Here is a 22,389-nt window from a genome sequence, read left to right on the forward strand (position 1 = left end):
TTAAGGCCATACAATGCTTTCTTAAGCTTGTATACCTTATGTTCTTCTCCCCTTTTGATGTAACCTTGTGGCTGCTCAACATGCACATCCTCATGAAGCTCTCCATATAAAAATGTAGACTTTACATCTAGTTGATACACACACCAATTCTTCTGAGCCGCCACTGCTAACATCATTCGAATAGTGTCCCATCGCGCCACCGGAGCAAATACCTCATTGTAATCAACACCATGTTGTTGAGCGTACCGTTTTGCTATAAGTCGTGCTTTGAACTTGTCTACTTCTCCTTTCTCATTTAGCTTTGTCTTGTATACCCATTTTACGCCAATTTTCTTTGCTCTTTGAGGCAACTCCACCAGTTCCCATGTCTTGTTCCTTTCTATTGACTCCAGCTCATACTCCATAGCTTTTATCCATTTATTGTCTCCATATGCTTCTTCGAACGTGGCCGGATCATCAAAAGAAACAAACATGACCATATTGGTGACTTCTTCCTCCTCTTCACTCGACAATTCCTCACCAGTAGTATACTCTTGTAAGTATGAAGGTGGTTTAAGAGTTCTGTCTTGACTTATTGTTGTCTCTTCAACCTTTCTCGGTGGTGACTGTGCAGCGGCTTGGTTTGTCGGTGACAGCGGCAGCTCTGGTGATTGTGGAGCCTCTTGATCTGATGATAGCTGCGGAAGCTCTGCATCAACGTCTTCTTCCTCGCAAATCAACTGCTCCCCATTTGTTTCTCCATTAACCTCCCAGTTCCAGCCCTTCTCTTCTTCAAAGACAACATCTCGGCTGGTCATGACTTTCTTGGTGGCTGGATGATAGAGTCGATAACCCTTTGATTCATTACTCACTCCAATCCACACACAAGTAATGCTCTTATGATCCAGCTTCTTTCTTCTCTGATCTGGCACATGGACGTGCGCAAGACACCCAAAAACTCTGAAATAATCCACTGATGGTTTTACTCCACTCCACATCTCCTCTGGTGTCTTTCCTTGTAATACAGAAGTGGGACTTCTGTTTAAGACATGGACAGCCCATTTTGTTGCTTCTAACCAAAACTTCTTATGAACTTCTTTATCCTTCAATATGCATTGCACCATGTTCATTATAGTGCGGTTTTTGCGCTCTGCTATGTCGTTCGGTTGCGGTGTGAACGCCGTTGTGAGCTGTCTGCTTATTCCCATCTCCTCGCAGAACTGCTTAAATTCATTAGATGTGTACTCTCCCCCTCTATCAGTTTGCAGGCACACCAACGTTTCTCCAGTCTCTCGTTCAACTTGATTCTTAAATCTTGTGAACAGAACAAATGTATCAGATTTGTTTGACAAAAAACAAATCCACACCTTTATGCTATAATCGTTGATGAAGGTGAGGATGTGTCGTTTGTCGGTGTTTGATGCTGGAGAAATCGGACCACAGAGGTCTGAATGCACCAATTGTAGCCTTCGTGATGATCGCCATAAGCTTTTCTTTGGAATTGATTCTCAATGTTGTTTCCCGACCAAGCAGCTAACACACGCACCATCTCCTCCACCATTCTTTAAATATGGCAGTCCTCTCACCATGTTCTGATATTTTAGCGTCCTCAAACCTTTGTAGTTTAGATGCCCATACCTGCGATGCCATAGTTGAAAGTCGTCCACCGACGATGCAATTTGCAAGCATTCAGGTACAACATCAGTTTGGTTTATGGCTGTCATGACCTTAAACAATTTGTTTGATGTCATTGGAGACTGCAGGACTAGCCCAACTCTTGGATGAAGCAGCTTGAAAACTCCTTCTCTGATTAGCACTTCACACCCTTTCTCTAGGAGCTGACCAATGCTGAGAAGGTTACTTCGTAGGTCTGGAACAAAGTAAACATCGGAGATAACATTTGTTCTTCCTCCTAACTGCAGACTCACGTCTCCCTTCCCCAGCACCCTCAGATGAGAGTTATTTCCCAATTTTGCAGAGTGACGAAAACTCTTATCCAATGTGGAGAACAACATCTTTTCTCCACACATATGGTTGCTGCAGCCTGAATCTAGAAACCATGCTTCCTCCTTCTGATTATCTTCTGTGGACGCCATGAGTAGCACCACCTTCATCGCCATCCACTTCAGCATAATTAGCTTTTCCACCCCAGTTTGGACATTCGTATCGAAAATGCCCAATTCTGTGACATTTAAAATACTCAATTGTGGCGTTGTTGAATGATCGTCCTCCTCTTCCGCTACCTCTTCCTTGACTCATTCTTCCTCTGCCTCTTCCTCCTCTATCGTCGAACGTGACCTTTAGTGCTTGAACATCTCCATTGTTGCTAGGCTTTCTCATCTTCTGCTCATGTATGAAGAGTGAGCTTTGCAATGCATCAACCAAGAGATTATCAATGTCTTTCAACTCCTCGATCGAACAAACAATGTAATTGAAATTCTCAGTTAACGTGCGCAGAATCTTCTCCACGATCTGGACATCTCTCATGTCATCTCCACAGTTCCTCATATTGTTAGCCACCACCATTACTCACCCAAAGTAATCTTCTACAGATTCACCAGTCTTCATCTCCAACAGCTCAAAGTTCCTCCGCAAGGTCTGCAATTGAGCACGCTTCACTCGTGAATTCCCTTGGTACTTCACTTTCATCGAATCCCACAGTTGCTTAGAAGTATCTTTCAGTGTAATCGTTTTGAGAACGGTTTTATCGATTGCACTGAACAGATAATTCTTTGTTTTGAGATCTTTCAACCTCGCTTCATCACGCGTCTTCTTCTGCGCATCGGACAACGTCTCTTCACTCGTTGCCTCAACAAAACCATCTCTCACCACACCCCAGTATTCTTTTGATTTCAGCAGATTCTCCATAAGGAGACTCCAGTGATCATAATCCCCATTAAACCTAGGAATGTTTGGTTGTGCAAAACTACTCGATTCTCCCATTTCACTCACCCACTCACTTGTTTTTCTCTCTTTCTCACTCAATAGCTCTGATACCAGATTTGTTGGTCTCAGCTATTAAACACTCAAATGCTGAATAGTTCGATACTTTATTGATATGACTGCAGGCTCTTAAATAGCCAAAGAAATGAAGACTAAGTCTTCTACAACGAAACAAAACGAAACTTAAGGAACTGAACCAAAGACTAGGACTACCACTACTTGACTCCTACAAACCAGGTGCTTATTCAAAACAAGTAAGCAAAGACTTATTCAAAACCCAACAGATTTAGGTTTCATAAATTTCTTTTGTGAAAGAGAGTGGCAACTATATTTATCCATCTTTTTCTGGTTTTGATGCTCAGAGGTTGGAAAAGAAGGTGGCGGCAGTGATAATGGTGTAAAAATTTTAAAAACCCTAATCTCTGTTTGTGAAAGATTTGTTTCTCCTTTGATGGCTGATTTGTTCAATAGTGTTTGCAGATTTATTGTTGTTCATCGCAGATTTGTTTTGTTAATGAATTTGCAGATTGAAGTTTGATAAAGTGCAGGTTTCTTGTTTTAAGTTGCAAATTTTGTTAGTTATTTAGCTTAAGTTTGTAAACAGTTTGCATGTTTAGAGAGTTAGCTTAGATTTAGGTTGGAGAGTTAGCTCATGCCAGATTTGTTTGTTATTTGGTGCCAGATTTATTTGTTGCTTTGCAATTATTGAGTTAATGTTCTTTGATTACAATGTTTTTGTTTGTGGTTTCTCTCACCCATTGTTTCTCGTTTTTCTCTTCAAGGCCACAAACTTCTCCGGCGACGAAGGGTGATTCGACTAGCTCTCCGTCGACATCCCTTCTCCATAGTTATTTGATGGCAAATTTTTTTGTATATTACTACATATGTTTTCGAAATTACTACAGATTTATACTTGGAACTGCAGATTTTTATAAATTACTACAGATTTTTTCGGATTTACTGTATATTTAATTTCACAACTGCATATTTTTTGAACTAGTAAGACTATTAATGCATATATTTTCGTGTCTAAAACACAACAAAACACAAGAAGTTTAATAACTACAACATAAGTTTAAATTACAACAAAACTTCAAGTCTTCAACAAATAAAATAATATCTCCATAAAATACATATTTTTATGTCATCTTACATGTTTTTGTATAACTGTATAAGAAACACAACAAAACACAAGAAGTTTAATAACTACAACATAAGTTTAAATTACAACAAAACTTCAAGTCTCCAACACATAAAATAATATCTCCATAAAATACATGTTTTTATGCCATCTTACATGTTTTTGTATAACTGTATAAGAAAAGAGAGATATTAGTTTATTTTGAAACGAATACAATATTAATTTAAAATTATAATACAAATGTTTGATTCTCTCTCTTTCTAACCCTCGTATCTCACGCCTCTCTTCTAATATATTGTCTTCTACCTCGCTTCAACTCAAGTCCAAGACAATGTCTCATCAATTTTCATAGAAAAAGTTATAGATCTATTAAAATTAAGTGATAAAAAGGATTGACAGATGAAATCATGAAATCAGATGGCTGAGAATCAAACCTGAAACCCGGCGAGTAAGTTAATAACGCCAAGTCACCGGTTTTTAACGGGTTTATCCAAGTTTTCTCGAGTTATTAACAATCCAGTTTTATGCTAAACCCGAACAAGAATAGTGAAGGGTCGCGGATTAACTGGTTCGACCGGCCTATCCTGTCTGGGTCTGAAAACACTGGATCGTTCATATCTAATGCACTAATTGCGGATAATACATGCAAATGGATTGGTCAAATTCTTCAACGGTCAGATTCCAAGTTCGATATCAAATTTAACTCGGTTCTCTTGGCTTAATCTTGGCAGCAACCGCCTTTTGTCATCCCAAATATTATTAAATCCATGACAAAGCTCGGGAAAACGGTCAAAATCAACCCAAATTATATGCCGAACGTTTTTTTATACACAATCTATAATACCCTGCATTTATCAACAACTGACTAATAATTCGAATTTCCTACTTAAACTTAGCCAATTTCAACATCTTTGCAAACGGTTTTAGTTAACTGTTTAATGGAACTGACTCAGACGTCAACAAGGCAACCACTAGCATATCGATATGTTAAGAAAAAAAGTTACAAGCGGGATTCGAACCTGTGTGACATCGTAAAATAAATGTGCTTAGTAACCACTCAGTCATATCAATGTTTCGGTAATTAATAAACAAAGATATAATATATTGGCTATATTGGCTTCCGTCTCTCTTCATCTTCTTCTACGTCCGATGCACATGAGAGAGAAAGTCACCAAAAAAACAAATGAATCTTGATTTCAAAATCCAAAATAAAAAAGTATAGATTGAAGAGATCAACATGAAAACAAATGAATCGATTCGTTTATAATTTGTTTATATGTGCTAACGCTCTATAAGAAACGAAAAATAGAGCAAAAATTACGAAATCCAGATCTGGGTTTTACAAAATTCATGGAACTTCATGAAGAGACACAAATAACAACTAGAACGTTGGTGATATGAGAGATGAATCAACCATATAAATAACCCTAGACGAATCGATTTTGGAGTTTGAAATCCAGATTTAGTTGCTTATGATCGTTGTTCTCTTTCCATATCTGAAGGAGGAAGAAGAAGAAGAAGAAAGACAAAAGACAATATCATACATCTTTGTTCATAAAACTCAAAAACGTTGATGTATCCAAGTGGTTAAGGAGCCTATTTGATTTACTATGCCACGTTGGTTTGATTCCTACCTATAGCAATTTTTTTTTCAGCTATAAAATGACATCGTTATGATATCTAGATGTCATGTGGTCTCTGTGTTGATGTCTAACTCAGAGCCGTTAAACGGTCAACTAACATCGTTTATGAAAATGTTGAAATCGGCTAAATTTACAAAGTCAAGGTAGAAAATTTGAATTATTAATTAGTTCAGGTTGATAAATGCATAATATCATAGATTGTGTATGAAAAAACGTTCGGCAAATATTCTGAGTTGATTTTGGCCGTTTTCCCGACAAAGCTACAGTCTCTTGATCTCTCCCACAATGACTTCTCCGGGAAATTCCTCCCTTTATTGCATCGCTCGAGGAGTATGACAAAGCTTCAGTCTCATTGTCACAATCCTTAACCTAGGTCAGAACAATCTGTAGCCTGTCGGCGACGATTCCACACTATTTATCAAGATTTGAGGCACTTTCCACATTGGTTCTCTCTAGGAATCAGTACTCGAGGATTGTGCCAATGAGTTTTGCCAATTTGACCAATATTTATATTACCAATCTTGATCTCTCACAATCTTTTAACTCGTCCATTCCCTGCCTTGAAGAGCATTAACTGCATCGAAGTTTTGGATTTGTCGTACAACCAGTTGAAACTGGTGTAGAGTTATCTTAACGTTATGTTCATTTCAAAATACTACTCGTTGTAATCCTAGTTTTCTAATAAATTGTAATTGATCAAATGAATTTTCTAACTAGTTACACTAGTTTTTGTTGACAAATATCAAGAAAACTCCAGAATAAACATAGATTAATTTTATGCAAGATTACAATGACTAAGACCAAAGAACACAAAGGGGAGAATTACCGTATAACCCGTCTTCACACCTCGAGGTGCCCCCAATATAATCTTGTCTTTCTCCGTACATACCTATCTATTAAGGACATATATTGACTCACTTTTTATCTAAGAAATTGTGTAAGCTTTAGAATACTATCAATTCCGACACATTTGTCGCGGTCTAAGACCATCTCTGATGAAGGAACTGTGGATGATTGAGATATATGAATCGTTGTAGTATCATGAAATGAACGTCAAGAGAACGAGACATGAGATACGCATATACCAGCCACATGCAAAAAGGATAGAGTTGTCTCTCTCTCTCTCTCTACTCTATTCATAACCAATTTACTTTTCTCAATCCCACAACACACAACACCACTAAAAAAAATCTAGACTGATTATTGCCACTAGTTACAGATACCACATGCAAATGATTCGGTCAAAGTCGTCTAACTAACTTTTTTCGTAAAAGTTTAGTAAACAAGAAACTGAAAATGCAAAGAGAATAAAATGAGATCTCATACATTTGACTTTGCAGCTCTCAACTCGCCACTCTCCCTCCATTAATACCTATTGCTTCTCGCAGTCTCACCACACAATACACCACCATGAACTCTTGCTCCTTCACTCTCTTCATATTTGCCACCATTATCCTCATCCGGTGTTTACGTTCCATCCAAGCTTCCTCATGTCATCCTGATGATGAGGCGGGTCTTCTAGCTTTCAAATCAGGTATAACCGAGACCCTTTGGGTATCCTCAACTCCTGGAAAAAGGCACTTATTGCTGCTCATGGAAGGGTGTCACTTGTATCACCAACGACCGCATTACCTCACTAGCATTAGACGGACATTCCGATACTGAAGAAACATTTATCTCCGGCACTATCTCGCCGTCGCTGGCCAAACTCCAGCACCTCGAAGAGATTTCCTTTACCAATTTCCAAAAGATCAAGAGATCTTTTCCCCAATTCCTTTACGGATTACCAAAGTTAAAGTACATTTCCATTCAGAATATCCGTCTCTCCGGTCCGGTCCCCTTCCAACAAACATTGGTGCGCTAAATCAATTGGAACATTTCGATCTTCAAGGAAACCGGTTCAGCGGTCCGATCCCGATATCCATATCCAATTTGACTCGATTAACTCGGCTCAATCTCAGTGGAAACCGCTTCTCTGGCATCATCCCAGATATTTTCAAATCCATGAAGGAGCTTGGATATCTTAATATCTCCAGTAACAAATTATCCGGGAAACTTCCTCCGTCGATTGCATCACTCGCACGGACTCTCTGGGCCCGAAGTGTGGGCCAGAACAATATATCGGGGACCATCCCAGACTATTTATCAAGATTCAAGCTTCTCTCCACATTGGATCTCTCCAAGAATCAGTATTCCGGTGTTGTGCCAAAGAATTTCACCAATCTCACCAGAATTTATGATCTCAATCTTTTCCACAATCTTCTGACCGGTGCATTTCCTGCCTTGGACGTGAGTAACATGCAATCTCTAGATCTCTCATACAACAAATTTATGTCTCTGTGGCTATCCACTTTCTCCTTGTAATTAAAGCTTTGCGGTAAAAAAGCTATGATATGATTTTGCCATAATATTTTTATTAATAAAATGTTTTATGATATGATGAAGAAGCTTCATAACAAAGATTTGTACTAGTGTATTTTAGGGATGACCATGGTTACGGTTGGTTAACTACGGTTCTGGTTAAAGCGATTACAATTATATATGGTTATGGTTATTTAATGATATAATACTTTTGATATTATTTGATGATATGATAGGGTTGATATTATTTAACTTTTAATTGATATGTTTTTTTGGTGTACTCATATGTCTATATATCATATGATTCATATTAAATAAATAATTATTGGTATATTTTATTATGTTTTAAAAACGGTTATGGTTACAAAATTATGGTTTAACTATAAGGTTAATTAACTGTTACATTTAATATAATTTAACCATATATTTACGGTTAATATATATATAATATTAATCTGAATAAATACCACCAAAAGTTGTATTTTTTTAACCGTACCTTTTGGATAATTTTCTAATAAAATCTATATAAAATTTTAATTGTGTGTTTTACGAAAAGTTGTTATTGTTCATTGTAAAGTTGGAACTGTTCATTGTAAAGTTGTGCTTATTCGAATATTCGTATCTTTTGAAATCTATATATATTTGTCTGTTTGAACTGTTTTCCTTTTTGTCATGACACAAAATATTATAAAATTTCAATCTTAATGGCTTTTACAGTTTCCTAAATCATTCTCTAACATTTCTTCTTTTAAAGTAAAGAAATTCTTCTAATTCTTGATTTAACAAAAGATTTTCAGAATGATAAATCTAATTTACAACTTTTAGTTAATTTTATATATATAAATTTAATAAAAATACCTAGATTTTTTTCCAAGAGTTAGACGGATTATATATTGAGTTTTTGGATTTTGACTGTTGAATATTGTAATAAAGATGCATTCTATTTAAAATCAGTTTATATGGATTGCATACATCGGAATTTGGATGATGCATTTACTACAAAGTCCAGATCTGAAAATATATCCTCAAGCTATTTGGCTATCTTGTATATTTTCATTTGTGTTGGACATTTTAATTGTAGTAAACGTGAAATGAATCGTTTTAAATAGTATTTTTTCCAGATAAAATTTCAATTTAAAAAAAAGTAAATAATTCTGATTTGTCACTTCAATATAAAAGAAGGACATTTTCGTTAAATATATTTTTTTTTATTTTTAAAAATTATACAATTGTGTTTGTTCGTTGTAAAGTTGTATCTTTTACCATTAAATATCAATATTATATATTTATTTTGATACAAAATCATACGATTGCGTATGTTTATTGCAGAGGTGTTTTTTTTACAATAAATATATATATAATAATAACAGTATTGAATAAATGTCAGTAACAGTTTTCATCGTACCTTTTCGTTAAATATTCTTTCTCTTTTGAAAAAATCATATGATTGCGTCTTTTCATTGTAGAGTTGTGTCTTTTACCATAAAAGAAAATCAAAGTATTGCTTCTGTTCATTGTAGATTTATGTCTTCTCATCATATCTTATTTACAACTTTTCATTTAAATAGTTATATTTATCTAAATGTTTATATCTTTTGAACTATATATCTATATATATATATATATATTTGGCTCTACCTAGATAACTAACAAATCAATGAATCATTGTTCGCTGACACAAATTTTTTATTTCATGCTGTATAAATAATATGAATTTTAATATTTAATATCCAACATTATTCTATATAATCTAACCAAAGATTTTAGAAATGATGATTATAGTAATATAGAAATTTAATTAACTTTAATTATGTAACTTACAGTTGCGTTTATTTATTGTAACTTTTTATAAAATATGTGTTTTTAAGATTTAACTATTTCATCTTTTATTTTTAGAGTTTTGTATTTTTATTATAATTATTGGCTGATTAATTTTCATTCAAGATTAAATTTATTTTATTTTTAAATTATTTACCAGAGAATTGTATTTACTTATTATAATCGTTCGTTTGATATTCTCACTTAGGATCACTTCGTCATAATATTTGTTTATGAGTAATATAAATATCAATAACTGTTATGATGCTTGTTACTCTTTATAATAAATTTTCATCCAATATCTTATACTTATAATACATATAAATTTAGAAAATTTTGAAAAATACATACAAATTATAAGTAGAGTTGTCTTGATTCATTATGACTTTTTATTTAATAATTTTTAACTAAAGTTGAGTCTTTTACCATATTATTTTTTATTATAAGGTTTTGTTTTGATGGGTGTATTTTTTAAACTCATAGTTATATATGTTTAATATTTATGAAGTTTTAGCCCTTCTTATTATTTTCTTTTTTTGAGATAATTTTTAATTTTATTATTTAGCATATATTTTCAAATAATATTATAATATATAATTTTAAATTTGAATTTTAATTTAACTTTTGTTGAAATAATGTCGCGGGAGGTCTGAGTCCTAATGGTTATAGTTTTTAACCATTTTATACAGTTACGGTTTGGATACAGTCCGATTACAGTCTGAAATATGTTTAGTAGTAATCTTTCACATCAAAGGTCAAATCAATTGGAGCAACCACCTCTTGGTTGGGTTAAAATTAAATACTTATATGTAACTTCGTTAGTGCAAGATAGAGATTGCACAAGAACATGTTGGATTGTTAGAGACAGTTTAGGAAAGCACATTATATCTGGATGTGCCAAATTTCAAAACGCACTTATACCCCTTCAAGCAGAGGCTTTTGGCTTTCTCATGTTCTTCAAGCTATATATGTGGGCACAAGGTGTACGCTATGTTTGTTTTGAAGGTGAAAATTTGGAACTTACAAACTTGATAAACAATGGAGGTGATCAAGGTCTTGGACTGATTCTTTATGACAACGGTTTTGGATGCAAAAGCTACCTTATTCTTCGTTAGGACACGTGAATCTAAACGATGTAGCCGCTGATGTGTTATGTAAACTAGCTTCCTTTCTTGATGTAATGTATCAACTGTATCATCCTTTTACGATGTAAATAAATCAGTTGTTACAAAAAAAAAAACAAAAAAAAAAAAACTCTTGTAACTTCGAATCAAAGAAAACTATTTTAATGGATTCCCTACACTATGCCCCTGTTCTCCAAATCTATATACTAATTTATGTTTACTTATTGTAGTACCATTTTAAAGATCATATTTCCCGGTGGATTCTTAAACGGTTATGAAGTTTCATGCAAAAGATGACGACGATGGAATCAACTTAGGATTGATTCTTGAGACAGAAGAAATGAATTTACAGCTTTGTAACCTTATCTAAACCAACTCCTGTTTACTATGCTTCTGAATTCGTCTTGGTTTGATGACTTCAATCATAGCTCCATATCTAAACACGGTAAACACAAATTCAATGTTTACCGAGGTTGCAACAATATTAATATACAAGATTCTGGGGGTAAGAGCGGAGCAGCTTTTTTTTATTAAGGATAAACGAGGTCGACAACTACAAAGAATCGAGATTGAGGTCGCCAGCTTACAGGCAAGCAGCCAAGCATAACACAAAAATACAAGTTGAAAAAGGAATTACAAAGAGAACAGTAAACTTGGATTTTGAGGTAGAATATTGCTCTCTGGATAATGTCGAGAAGTCATAATAGCGATCCCAATAAATGTCTTGTTCTATTTGTAGCGATTGTAGACCTAAGGTTCCTTAGTTCTTCAGTACGTATTTCTGAAATTGCTTTCCGAAATTGGCCAATTTAGCTTGTTGGCTGACCTGCCTGCTGATTTGTTGTGCTTATTAAGTCTCTTTGGGCCGAGTTGGCATATGGGCAGAGCATATATCCAACATTCAACATTTTTGTATAAAAGAAAGAGGTTTTGCTTTTCAATGTTTGTCAGATTCAAATAAACACTTTATGGAGTAGTAAACTGAAATACAAGAAGCTCAGAAGAAACTTTCGAAGAAATAAATCTTAAGAAATTAAACAACCTGATCAGAGCATTGTAGATAATCTGCGATTTTAACTTACAAAAAGTAGTGTCTGAAATCTCTTATTTACACATGATACACAGGTGGTAACAACCACATCTCGGATCTGTACTTGTGTTCTACGCAATAACCATTGCATTCTTAAATTAAACCAGTATATATATTGAACGAAAATCCCAGGTTAATAATAGCTTTAAGAAATAATGAAATATACAGGAGCGCTTCCAAGTCTGTAACATGCGGTCATCAAGTCTCTTTACTTTGTCAAGATCTTATAATAAATACATGTGTTTCTTTAGTATAATACATGAATATTATATTGCTCTATCGACATAGTGTTTTTGAAGTCTGTCGGGGGAAATTAAAAACTCGACCATGTTTATCGCCACTTATTACGGATACCACATGCAAATGGATTGGTCAAAATTCGTCAACTTTTTGTTTACAGTTTATTTAAGTAGACAAAAAAGAAACGTGTTACAAGAATTAAAAGCAAAGCAAAAATGAATATGAGGACTCGAGAGTCCACACTCTCCTTCTGTAAATAGCAACTTATTGCTTCTCTCAATCCCACCACACAACACCACAATGAACACTCGATCCTTCATCTTTGCCGCAGTTCTCTTCCTCCGGTGTCTAAGCCCCACCGGAGCTGCCACATGTCATCCTGATGACGAGGCAGGTCTTTTAGCTTTCAAATCGGGTATAACCCGAGATCGTTTGGGCATTCTAAGCCAGTGGAAAAAAGGTACTGAATGTTGCTCCTAGATGGGTGTCATTTGCATCACCGGCGACCGCGTCACATCATTGAGAATCAGCGGATCTAGCGTTCTTGGCCAAAGCGTCGTCTCTGGCACAATCTCGCCGGCTTTGGCAAAACTTCAGCACCTCGAGGGTGTTTACTTCACCTATCTTCGAAATATCACTGGATCTTTTCCACAGTTTCTTTTCCAATTACCAAAGCTAAAGTATATTGACTTCAGGGATACTCGTCTCTCTGGTCCCATCCCGGCTAACATCGGCGCGCTAACCCAGTTGGAAGAGTTAACCCTGGAGGACAACCAGTTCACTGGTCCGATCCCGACTTCCATATCTAATTTGACTAGGTTAACTTGGCTCAGTCTCGGCGGAAACCGCATTTCTGGCACCATTCCTGATATCTTCAAATCTATGACCAAGCTTTGAGTTCTTGATCTCTCCCGCAACCGATTCTTCGGAAAACTTCCTCCGTCGTTTGCATTGCTTGCACCAAGTCTCACGTACCTCGACATAGGCCATAACAAGCTCTCGAGGACGATCCCCGACTATTTATCAAGATTTGAGGCGCTCTCCTTATTGCATCTCTCCAAGAATCAGTTTTCGGGGGTCGTGCCAAAAAGTTTTGCCAATATGACCAAACTTACTCATCTTGATCTCTCCCACAATCTTTTAAGCGGTCCATTCCCTACATTGAAGATTGTTGGTGGCATCGTTTTACTTGATTTGTCGTACAACCAATTCCACCTTAAAACAATACCGAAATGGGTGACCTCGTCGCAGTCTATCTACTCGTTGAAACTGGTAAAATGCAGTATCAAGATGAGGTTAGACGATTGGAAGCCAACGAGAGCAAAGTTTTTCTTTTACCTCGATCTGTCAGAAAACGAGATGTCTGGGAATCCAACGTGGTTCCTAAACCAAGCGAAGGAGCTGCTGGAGTTTCAAGCGTCAAGCAACAAACTCCAGTTCGACATGGGGAAGCTAACATTTGCGAATTCATTGAGAATATTGGATCTGTCAAGGAACTTGGTATTTGGGAAGGTACCTGCGACGGTAGCTGGACTGCAAACCCTGAACTTAAGTCAAAACCATCTTTGCGGAAAGCTTCCAGTGACAAAATTCCCGGCCAGCGTGTTCCAAGGTAACGACTGTCTTTGTGGCTCACCACTTTCTCCTTGAAAAGCTTAGCAGCATGAAAACTACAAATTTGTAGCTCCAAATAAGATATGTACTGATCAAAATAAGTTATACTTTACGATACGAAGAAGTCCCATCACAACGATAAAGATACGAAGAAGTCCCAACAGTGAAAGTAGTATTTTTAGCCTTGTTCATTCAACAAAAGTAGTACTCGTTTCATTTTCTTACTCATAAAAGCACCGTTGGATCAAATATACAAGACTTAGACTACGATATAACATCGACATGTGAACAGCATCCCCTTTGTCTACGTCATCTATTAATTTTTGTGAATTTTAAGTTTTTAACTAGTTCACACTCTTCAATATTATAAAAAGTATGCAGTATTAATTGTTCATACTCTCCAATTCTTTTTTTAACTAGTTCATACTCTTCAATTCTTTTTTAACTAGTTCATACTCTTCAATTTTAACTAGTTCATAGATTTTGTACAGATACATTGAGCAATAGCAGCACCCTAATTCGCTCCTCTTCTGTATATGTACTGCTGCTATTGCTCAATGTATTTCTAAGAAGTTGTGATCATTATTACTGATTCTTGCTTGGAAAGCTTTGATTTTTAGTTGTAAAATACATTGTCTTTTTCTCAGGGACACACTCAATTGTCTTTTTAAATGAAATAAGTTAGATCCAAGCATTTGCTGCGCACGCCAAGACTGTAGAGACTTTATTAACAGTTGTTTCTGTTTCATATTGTAAAGTGACATCTAACAATTGAAATAAACGCATGGAAGAAGAGTGTAGAAAGAGGCGTAAAAAAAGCCGAAGAAAAAACCGAACAAAAGAAGTTGATGCATATCTGAACAGAACTTGACGTCTTGCGAGTTGCGACTATGCATAATTAGGTTGTGTCCTGGCCTATAGGCGAATTATTCGGAGGAAGGTTTCGTACGTAGTCTGGAGGCGGTTTCTATGGTCCTTTCCCTTGGTGTTTTTCAGGTAGTGAGCCACTTTGATAAACCCAGCGTGTTGTTGAAATAATACAGACGTATCCTCTTCCTCTTGTGACTTTAATGATTGTTCTTGTTCTTTCTTAGGTTGTTGCATTGTGTGTGCCCATTGTATCCCCCAAATAGCTAAAGGCCTCATGTAACAAAGTGACCTATACTCGTCAGTAGTGGTCCATGCTTCTGGTGTCTGAAATGAGCAGCTGCAACCAAAAAAGGTGGAACCAAAACTATTAGTCGAACACTAACATTGATAAATTGACAAATTAAGAAAAACACTAATTCCAAGAAGAGGTTACCCGAGACCCTGGTCAGACCAAGCGGCCTCATAGATTCCACTTGCTGTTTTAAACCCTTTATCTGCAAGTCCTTCTTGAATCATACAAGCAGCAACCGAGTAAGTAGTCCCTGCCCAAACCTCCCTTGACACCATCGTGCTTGTGTCTACTCGTCCATCAGGTAACATCCCGTTCACAGCGCCACGTGTACCATCTCTCACTTTCATCACATTGAAGTCATAAACAGTCTCCAACGCTTTCTTAATCCACTCTTCCTTCGCTATTGGCTTTAGTCCACAAGCTCTCGCATACCTATACATAACGCAGAAATATCAATACTAAGTATTGACTCGAGAAGTCAAATTCTAAAAGCAGCATTACTCTCTTTAACACTTACCACTGTCCAGCCATTTGATCAGCCAAGATCGACGAGCTCGAGCCGCTTCGGCTATTATCGTAATTAAAATAAGAACCGTTCCAAAGTTTCTCATAAACGCTTCTCGCTTTCTCATACTTAGCATTGAAGTAAACTGCAGCCCCGTTGTCCCCAATTTCACGTGCCAACGCGGATCCGGCCTGAAGAGCCGCGACCCAGAGACCGCCACAGTAAGCACTAACACCCGAACAAGACCACGCGTCGTAAGTCTGATCTGGAAACCCTTCGTTCTCAATCATCCCGTCTCCGTCTTTATCAAACTGGTCCAAGTAAGCGATTGCAGTGTACACCGACGGCCAAACCGCTTTCGCAAAGTTTAGATCACCAGTGGCAACCACGTCTCTGTAAACTTGAAGAACAAACTTGGAGTTCAAGTCTTTCCACCTATCCGTGTTGAACAAGTTATAAGCATTTACTTCAAACCAAGGATCATTCAAACCAATATCATGAGGAACAGCTCCTAGAACTTTTCTGGTGACAAATTCGCCAGAGCTCATGACTTGTTTCTTGCTAGAATCATGCATCAGAACAGCAGCCGCGAAATCTCTCTGGATGCTTAGCTCGATTTTTGGGAAAAGCATAAGCAATGCGAAAGATGAGTAGAAATGAACGTCGTACGTATTGTACATTAGATATTGAATTCCTTCTAGGTAAAGAAACTGTCCAATGTTCTCTGCGGTGTTCTGAATCATACTGGTTCCAAGTGCAGCGTTTGAGGATAAAGGAGCATGAATCTGTGAGCAGACCGCATCGATTCTTCCCAAGATGTCTAAGGCTATGTTGTTCTGGTCTGGATCAGTATTGTCTAAGGTTGATAGACCGAGAGAGATTTTTCTTCTTCCTATACTATCTAAGCTTTGCTTTGGAGGTAAACCATCTACAGAATAACAATCAAGAAAAATCGAGTTTAGAAAAATTGAAGTTACAGAAACATATAAATTTGTTGTAAGAATCAAATGTCTGTTACCGGTCCACATGGTTCCCCCTGAGTTGAAATAGTATAGTTCGTTGAAGAGAGTTATCCGATACCTAAAAATGATTTTGGATTATTTTCTTCTGCTTAACTGAATTTGGCAAAGAAGAAAAAGGGTTCGAAGCAAAGTTTAATACCACTCAGGAAGTGTTGTGTCAGAAAGAATAGGAGCTTGCCACTCTTCAATCTGAGTCTCCCAATCAGAAAAGTCTAATAACAAGTCAAGAAAAAAGAATAGAAAGGAGAAAGCATCAGAATGTTATGATCTCTTACTTTAACTAGACTCAAGAAACAAGAAATGAGAATTGTTTTGCATACTGAGAAGAGCGTCGTGAGCCATTGCTACTGCTGCATTTCCTAAACTGCCATAGAACCTTGTGTATCGTCTACATATAGAACTCTTTTAAGTTAGAAAGAAAATATATGTATTGGACCCAAGTCTAATGGGGTCGTCAGGCACACATACCTATGGTAAGTCTTTTCGTCGAATCTAGCCTCTGGACAATCCCAAGAGAGAGAAAATGTGACTGTTCGGTCACAGCCCGGTGGAACTTTCACCTTTGCTGCTATGGCTGCTCCAATGGAAGTTCCAGGTTTCGAAGGAAAGCATGCATTGCTGGTTAACTTGTCGAATGATGCGTTCTAAAGAGCAGAAACGAAAAAGAAATAAAACTTTTGATCTTTTTTTAGAACAATAATAGTGAACACTTGCAAAAGATTAATATTTGAAAAAAATATGTTACCTTTTTAATCTCATCCCACATATCTCCTGCGGTGATTTTGTTTGGAGTAGTTCCTGAAACTATGAAACAAGGACACGAGGAAACACGAACATCCTCGGTTTCCTTCGCGGCAATTGCGTAGCTTACTGGTGGGTGTCCATTTGCTGTCCTGCAAGGTACGTTACATAAAAATTAAAACGAATCATCAACACAAATTTTCCAGGAACTGACGCTAAAAAAAACGAGTACCAAACCAATCAAAGAAAGTGGGTTTTTACTTGTGTTGTAAAGCTACTGCATGAACTCCATCCTCTGCCCTAGAATATTCCATAAGAGAAGGAAGATACATGTCAGAAAAAGAGAGCAATAGCAAAATCTGTTACAGCATAAGATGACGCGTCTTACTTCATTGTTGAGTTGAAGTGCTGTCCGGTTAATCCAGAAGCTCCTCCCACAGAATTCTAATTAACCAAAAAGAGACAAATGGGTCAATATCTTACATAGTGAAAATATGAAGAAGAGACCAATCTTCTAAAGGTTCTTAAAGGAAATGAACTAGAGAAGATGATTTCCTATGTACTGAGATTACGTACCTCCCAAGTAAAGAGCAAAGTAACAATTGCTTGTTCTGCTCCAGTATTTGTCACCTAAAACATGACAGAACTCAATTAACTCACCACAAGTTGTTACCTAAGATATAACGTTGAGGTAAACGTCAGTAGAGTATTCATACCGTGAAGTTGAAAACTGAAACCGGAAGACTGCTTTCCTCATAATTATGAGGTATAAAGGGAGAGACTTGACGAGACACTATTCTGAGTTCAGGGTCAGGTTCACCTGTTCATCAAGTAAAACATTTTTGAAAACCTTTATAAATCAAGAAGTTTGCAATAGATTAATTTTGTATTATAAGCATGGTTAGAAACATTTTGGGACAAATATTATACCATTATAAACGGTCCAAGACCGCGGATAAAGAGCATGGTAGGTAGATTTTTCCCCTGTCATGTTCCAGTCCCAAGACTCAATTCCTATTTTTGGAGCTTGGCCTTTGCATAAATAACCTCCATTGTCTCTGCACAATCATAAACAGTAACATAATTAATATCATTTGCACCTTCACTCTGTTTCTTTAACTAGGGATCTGATGAAGACACAAGGAAAAAAGGATTTGGCTTACTTAATAACTTGTGGCTTTGTTGGACATAGAACAGTTGAGTGTTTAACACCGCCAGGGCGAGAAACAAAAGCCTATAATTATAAAGGATCAAGAACCATGAGAGGGATACTTCACCAAGCCACCAATATTACACAAGAAACCAAGCAATGTTCATGATCGTTAACTAACAGAGAATTGGTTCGTGAGGATTGGAGCTTCCTCGCAAATTTTTGGGAATAGCTTGAAGTGCTGAAACTCACCCTTGTAACTCCTTCCAATGCTTCCTGCACTGAAACACGCCCCGCGGTATTTGTACATTAGAACATTGCAACAGAGGAGATCTTATAACTCTAGAGCATTGTTACTTTGTGTTTTATGAAAATTTGTGAAGCAAATGTGGATCTCATACCCAATTCCTCCTAAAGGGACGCCATGATCTCCCGTTATATGGTGTTTTCTAAAGATGTCGAAGATCGAAGCCTGTATGTTTAGGTATGTTTTCAGCATTCAAGGAAGACAAAGGTGATCAAATATTTGTGAGCTTAAAAACAATAGCTATGAGAATATCTCTTACTCTTCCTTTTGCGGCTTCTTCTTTGGTGTGACGCCACAATCTGTACCCTAATGGGAACTATTCGAAAAAAAAACAAAACAGAGAGAGGTTTAATTTTTTTTAATAATTTCCAAAGAACAGAGCATCTGACCTAAAGCATAACTTTTACAGCAAGAAAGAGGATTTAAGAATCTGTTTCTTTAATTGAAGAATATTCAATCATAAAGAATGGTGAGGGAGAGAAAGATGAAATTACCAGATGAAGATGATCTCGCTTACTCAGTTTGAACTCAGAAGGGTTTTTTGCTTGGCTATTCAACTTCCTTTCCCATGAAAATGGAGGAAGTCTATCACTTGTGACCTATAATATAGACATATATATTAAATACTAACGTTACAAATGTAATTAGTCAATTACCTAGGTCTCTCTCATATGTTCTATATATATATATATATATATTGTACAATCATTAGCATAATAATAAGAATCAGACCTTAAACCTACAGAAAGAGTTTTGACCAATATATAATCAAAGAAGAAGCTAAGTTTGCGTCACTGTTGTGCGTATTCACGTTTATTTTATATTTTATTTTTGTTTTGGTTTTTAACGTTAACCACATAATTAGTAGTTATGATAAAGAAAGAAAATAAAACATACCATTTGGTTTTGGTCTTCAGAAACGTTTTGCATCTTTTGTATAATAAACCTGCAGAAACTTTTAACTAAACCATTAGAGATTTCAGATTATCAGATATATATAATCATAAAAGACAAAAGTTGGTTTTTTTTTCTGGATTTATTTCAGGTGAAAAAGTAGTCTTTTGTCAGAAAATCTGGATGGACAGTGTGTCCACGGTCCACCAAAGAGCAAAAAACAAAAAAGACAAAACAAAACCCAAGAAACAGCTTGTTTTGCATGAGAAAACTGAATTCTGTCATCGCTTTTGCAAGAACAATATTGATGATTTTTTACCACAAAAATAGCTAGTCAAGATAGAAGCTGTCAGGAAGATCAAGAGTTCAAGTGCACAAGGGCTAAACCTTTACTCAAAATAAAGAACATGCACAAAAGATAAACAGAAGAAACAAGAAAAGAATTATACCCAAAAAAAAACAAGAAAAGAGAAAGAGAAACAGCTTTGAAAATTGAAAATATAGCTTGATGAGATGATTATGTATAGATAAGAATTATGATTACAATTCCAACTACAAACAAAAATGTGAAATTTACCAAAAGAGGATTCTCTGTTCAAGTCTCCAGAGCAGAGAGCGAGAGAGAGAGAGAAATGTGAATGATATATGAACGAAATGAAACACGAAGGGACAGGTGTCTATAGAAATTTCTAGGTAGGGGAAAGAGAAGTAACTTAAATAGAAGAAGCAAAGTAAGAAGAAATATAAGACAACATGCGGACCACACAATATAGCTTTGGTTGGTGCTAAACTGCAAAATAAGATTACGAAGAGTATGTTGTCTACTTGACGTTTTAAAACTCCTTTATTGAAAGCCGTATGAACGTTTATATAACAAAATAATTCTTTTTGGTCAATTTCTTGTGAATTTTGTAGACGAATTCCACACTGAATCCACATTTTATTTTATTTTATTGTTTTTCATTTTGAAAGAAGGATTCTGTAGCCAAATCTCATGTGACTTATAAGTAATAATCTCCAAATATTTTTGTAAATAAATAATAAATCAACTATAATAGTGCAACCACCCACTGAAAATATTACTTTTGCATATCTTCCATAATATATGACTAGAAAGAAAGTTATAACTGAAGTGGGAATGCACATCATGATTGTTTGCTTTTTGGCTTTCGGTAAAATAATGTAGCAGGTGCCCAGTTAATAGCTGACCCCGTAAAAGAGTTGGTAAAAAGGATAAGGAGCACTATCACTTACAAGGTACGAATCCCGTGATATCGCGGAAGAACTTATTTTAGTAAAATATTTATTATAAAAATTCTTTAATTAAATTTATTTATTAAACTATTGGTATTTCTAAACTATTTAATAAAAATTTCGAAAACATACAATTTTTTGAAACATTCTTTATATTTTTATTGAAAAATATTCTTAAAATAATCTTACTTTCACATATGATTAAATAAATAATTATCAATGTTACACACATCAAATTAAACAAATTTTTACGATTAACTGACATGAGATAACATTGCAGTCGTGTTATTTTGTTCGCTTTTATTCGTCTTAACCTTTCGTTCACATCTTTTCAATGTAACATTTTATCTCTGTCTTTTCGTCAAAAAATTTCGTAAAATATTTTTTAATTTCTGAAAAATGAATGCAATCTAGAGTCATGTGTTCTCTTCTTAACCTTACAGTCATATTTTTGTATATTTTATGAACCGTTACAACTAATTCTCTTGTTGTCAAAAATGATATGTAAATGATTATATTTTTAAATTTCTTTTTTTTTTTGTTTTGTTTTAAATGATAAAATTATGAATACATTGTATAAGACACTATAAATTTCTTTAATAATCATATAACAAAATACAAAATATTAAAAATATTAATTGAGGACCATTCTTAAATTGACATAATGATTTGTTTAAATTCATTTCTATTAATTATTTTAATCCTTTTTAGCATAACTCAAACATATTTCTATTTCCAAAATCAATTTTTACTTCATAAAAAATGAATATAAATATTACTATTCAGTCAATCAGTAAGAAAATTACCAATCTTCTCAAATTTGAATATAACTAAATAGAAAATTATCCCGAGCCACACATAAATAAATAATATAATAAATATTAGAAGGGAACAATAATAGTTAGAACTTATAACAATAATATTTAGGTGTATGATGTAGCATCACAATGTGCGCGTCTAAGGAAGATGGTCGGCCAAGGACGGCCGGGTTCATTGCTCTCACACGCTCCTCTTTTTTTTTGGCAGTCAGAATCCAAAACCTTTTCAAACATTTATAATATTTTATATTCAGTATTTTTTGTTGTTAAGATTTCAATTTGAGTGTATTATGACTAGAACTAAATATACAAATTATCTTAACCTATATGAAGTTGTAGATAAGTTTTTGTCATCAAGATAGTTTATTGGGCAATCATCTCAACCGTCAATCTTTCTGTTGATCACCAATTTTCCATCTCCCAATAAACTGAATATTCCCAACTGTAGAAAATATAATAGAACAAATTATGATATTTTATTTTTATTTTTACCTTGATATTTCATAATCAGATATTTTTTTAAAAAAATAGAAATATAGAAATCCATATTGTTTTCTATAATACAATTAGTTCTCTATTCAAA

General features: G+C 35.4%; 1 protein-coding gene and 3 pseudogenes across 2 annotated transcripts; 2 read left to right on the plus strand and 2 right to left on the minus strand.

The window, feature by feature from the left end:
- Positions 1-2,055: 2,055 nt before the first annotated feature.
- Positions 2,056-2,922, minus strand: LOC147928337 (uncharacterized; annotated as a pseudogene).
- A 4,122-nt stretch (positions 2,923-7,044) lies between these two features.
- Positions 7,045-8,287, plus strand: LOC104741950 (uncharacterized; annotated as a pseudogene).
- A 4,262-nt stretch (positions 8,288-12,549) lies between these two features.
- On the plus strand, positions 12,550-14,070 carry LOC109128805 (uncharacterized; annotated as a pseudogene).
- A 577-nt stretch (positions 14,071-14,647) lies between these two features.
- Positions 14,648-20,708, minus strand: LOC104741951 (uncharacterized). Of its 2 annotated transcripts, none has more exons than XM_010462892.3 (20): positions 20,312-20,708; positions 19,738-19,786; positions 19,335-19,439; positions 19,100-19,156; positions 18,935-19,005; positions 18,715-18,814; positions 18,547-18,617; positions 18,314-18,441; positions 18,100-18,203; positions 17,960-18,013; positions 17,772-17,827; positions 17,645-17,683; positions 17,388-17,535; positions 17,111-17,286; positions 16,963-17,030; positions 16,782-16,854; positions 16,639-16,700; positions 15,633-16,548; positions 15,257-15,547; positions 14,648-15,160 (listed from the first exon to the last, which is right to left on the minus strand). In XM_010462892.3, the coding sequence occupies exons 1-20, from the start codon at positions 20,671-20,673 to the stop codon at positions 14,869-14,871; spliced, it is 3,222 nt and encodes a 1,073-aa protein (XP_010461194.2). In that variant the 5' UTR covers positions 20,674-20,708; the 3' UTR covers positions 14,648-14,868. The 2 variants fall into 2 exon arrangements, with proteins under 2 accessions (XP_010461194.2, XP_010461195.1); XM_010462893.3 differs by having other exon boundaries at positions 19,738-19,795; positions 20,312-20,481.
- Positions 20,709-22,389: the final 1,681 nt, after the last annotated feature.

Source organism: Camelina sativa, chromosome 14, assembly GCF_030686135.1.
Source record: "Camelina sativa cultivar CO46 ecotype springtype chromosome 14, ASM3068613v1".
Taxonomy (NCBI): Eukaryota; Viridiplantae; Streptophyta; class Magnoliopsida; order Brassicales; family Brassicaceae; genus Camelina; species Camelina sativa.

Bases quoted from the DNA above. Each gene is read 5' to 3' on its own strand.
- LOC104741951 (XM_010462892.3), bottom strand. From the start codon at position 20,673: ATGTGGATTCAGTGTGGAATTCGTCTACAAAATTCACAAGAAATTGAC. The intron at 19,157-19,334 runs GTAATTTCATCT...TTTTTCGAATAG, and splicing joins AGCGAGATCATCTTCATCTG to TTCCCATTAGGGTACAGATT. The intron at 15,548-15,632 runs GTAAGTGTTAAA...CGTTATGTATAG, and splicing joins GATCAAATGGCTGGACAGTG to GTATGCGAGAGCTTGTGGAC.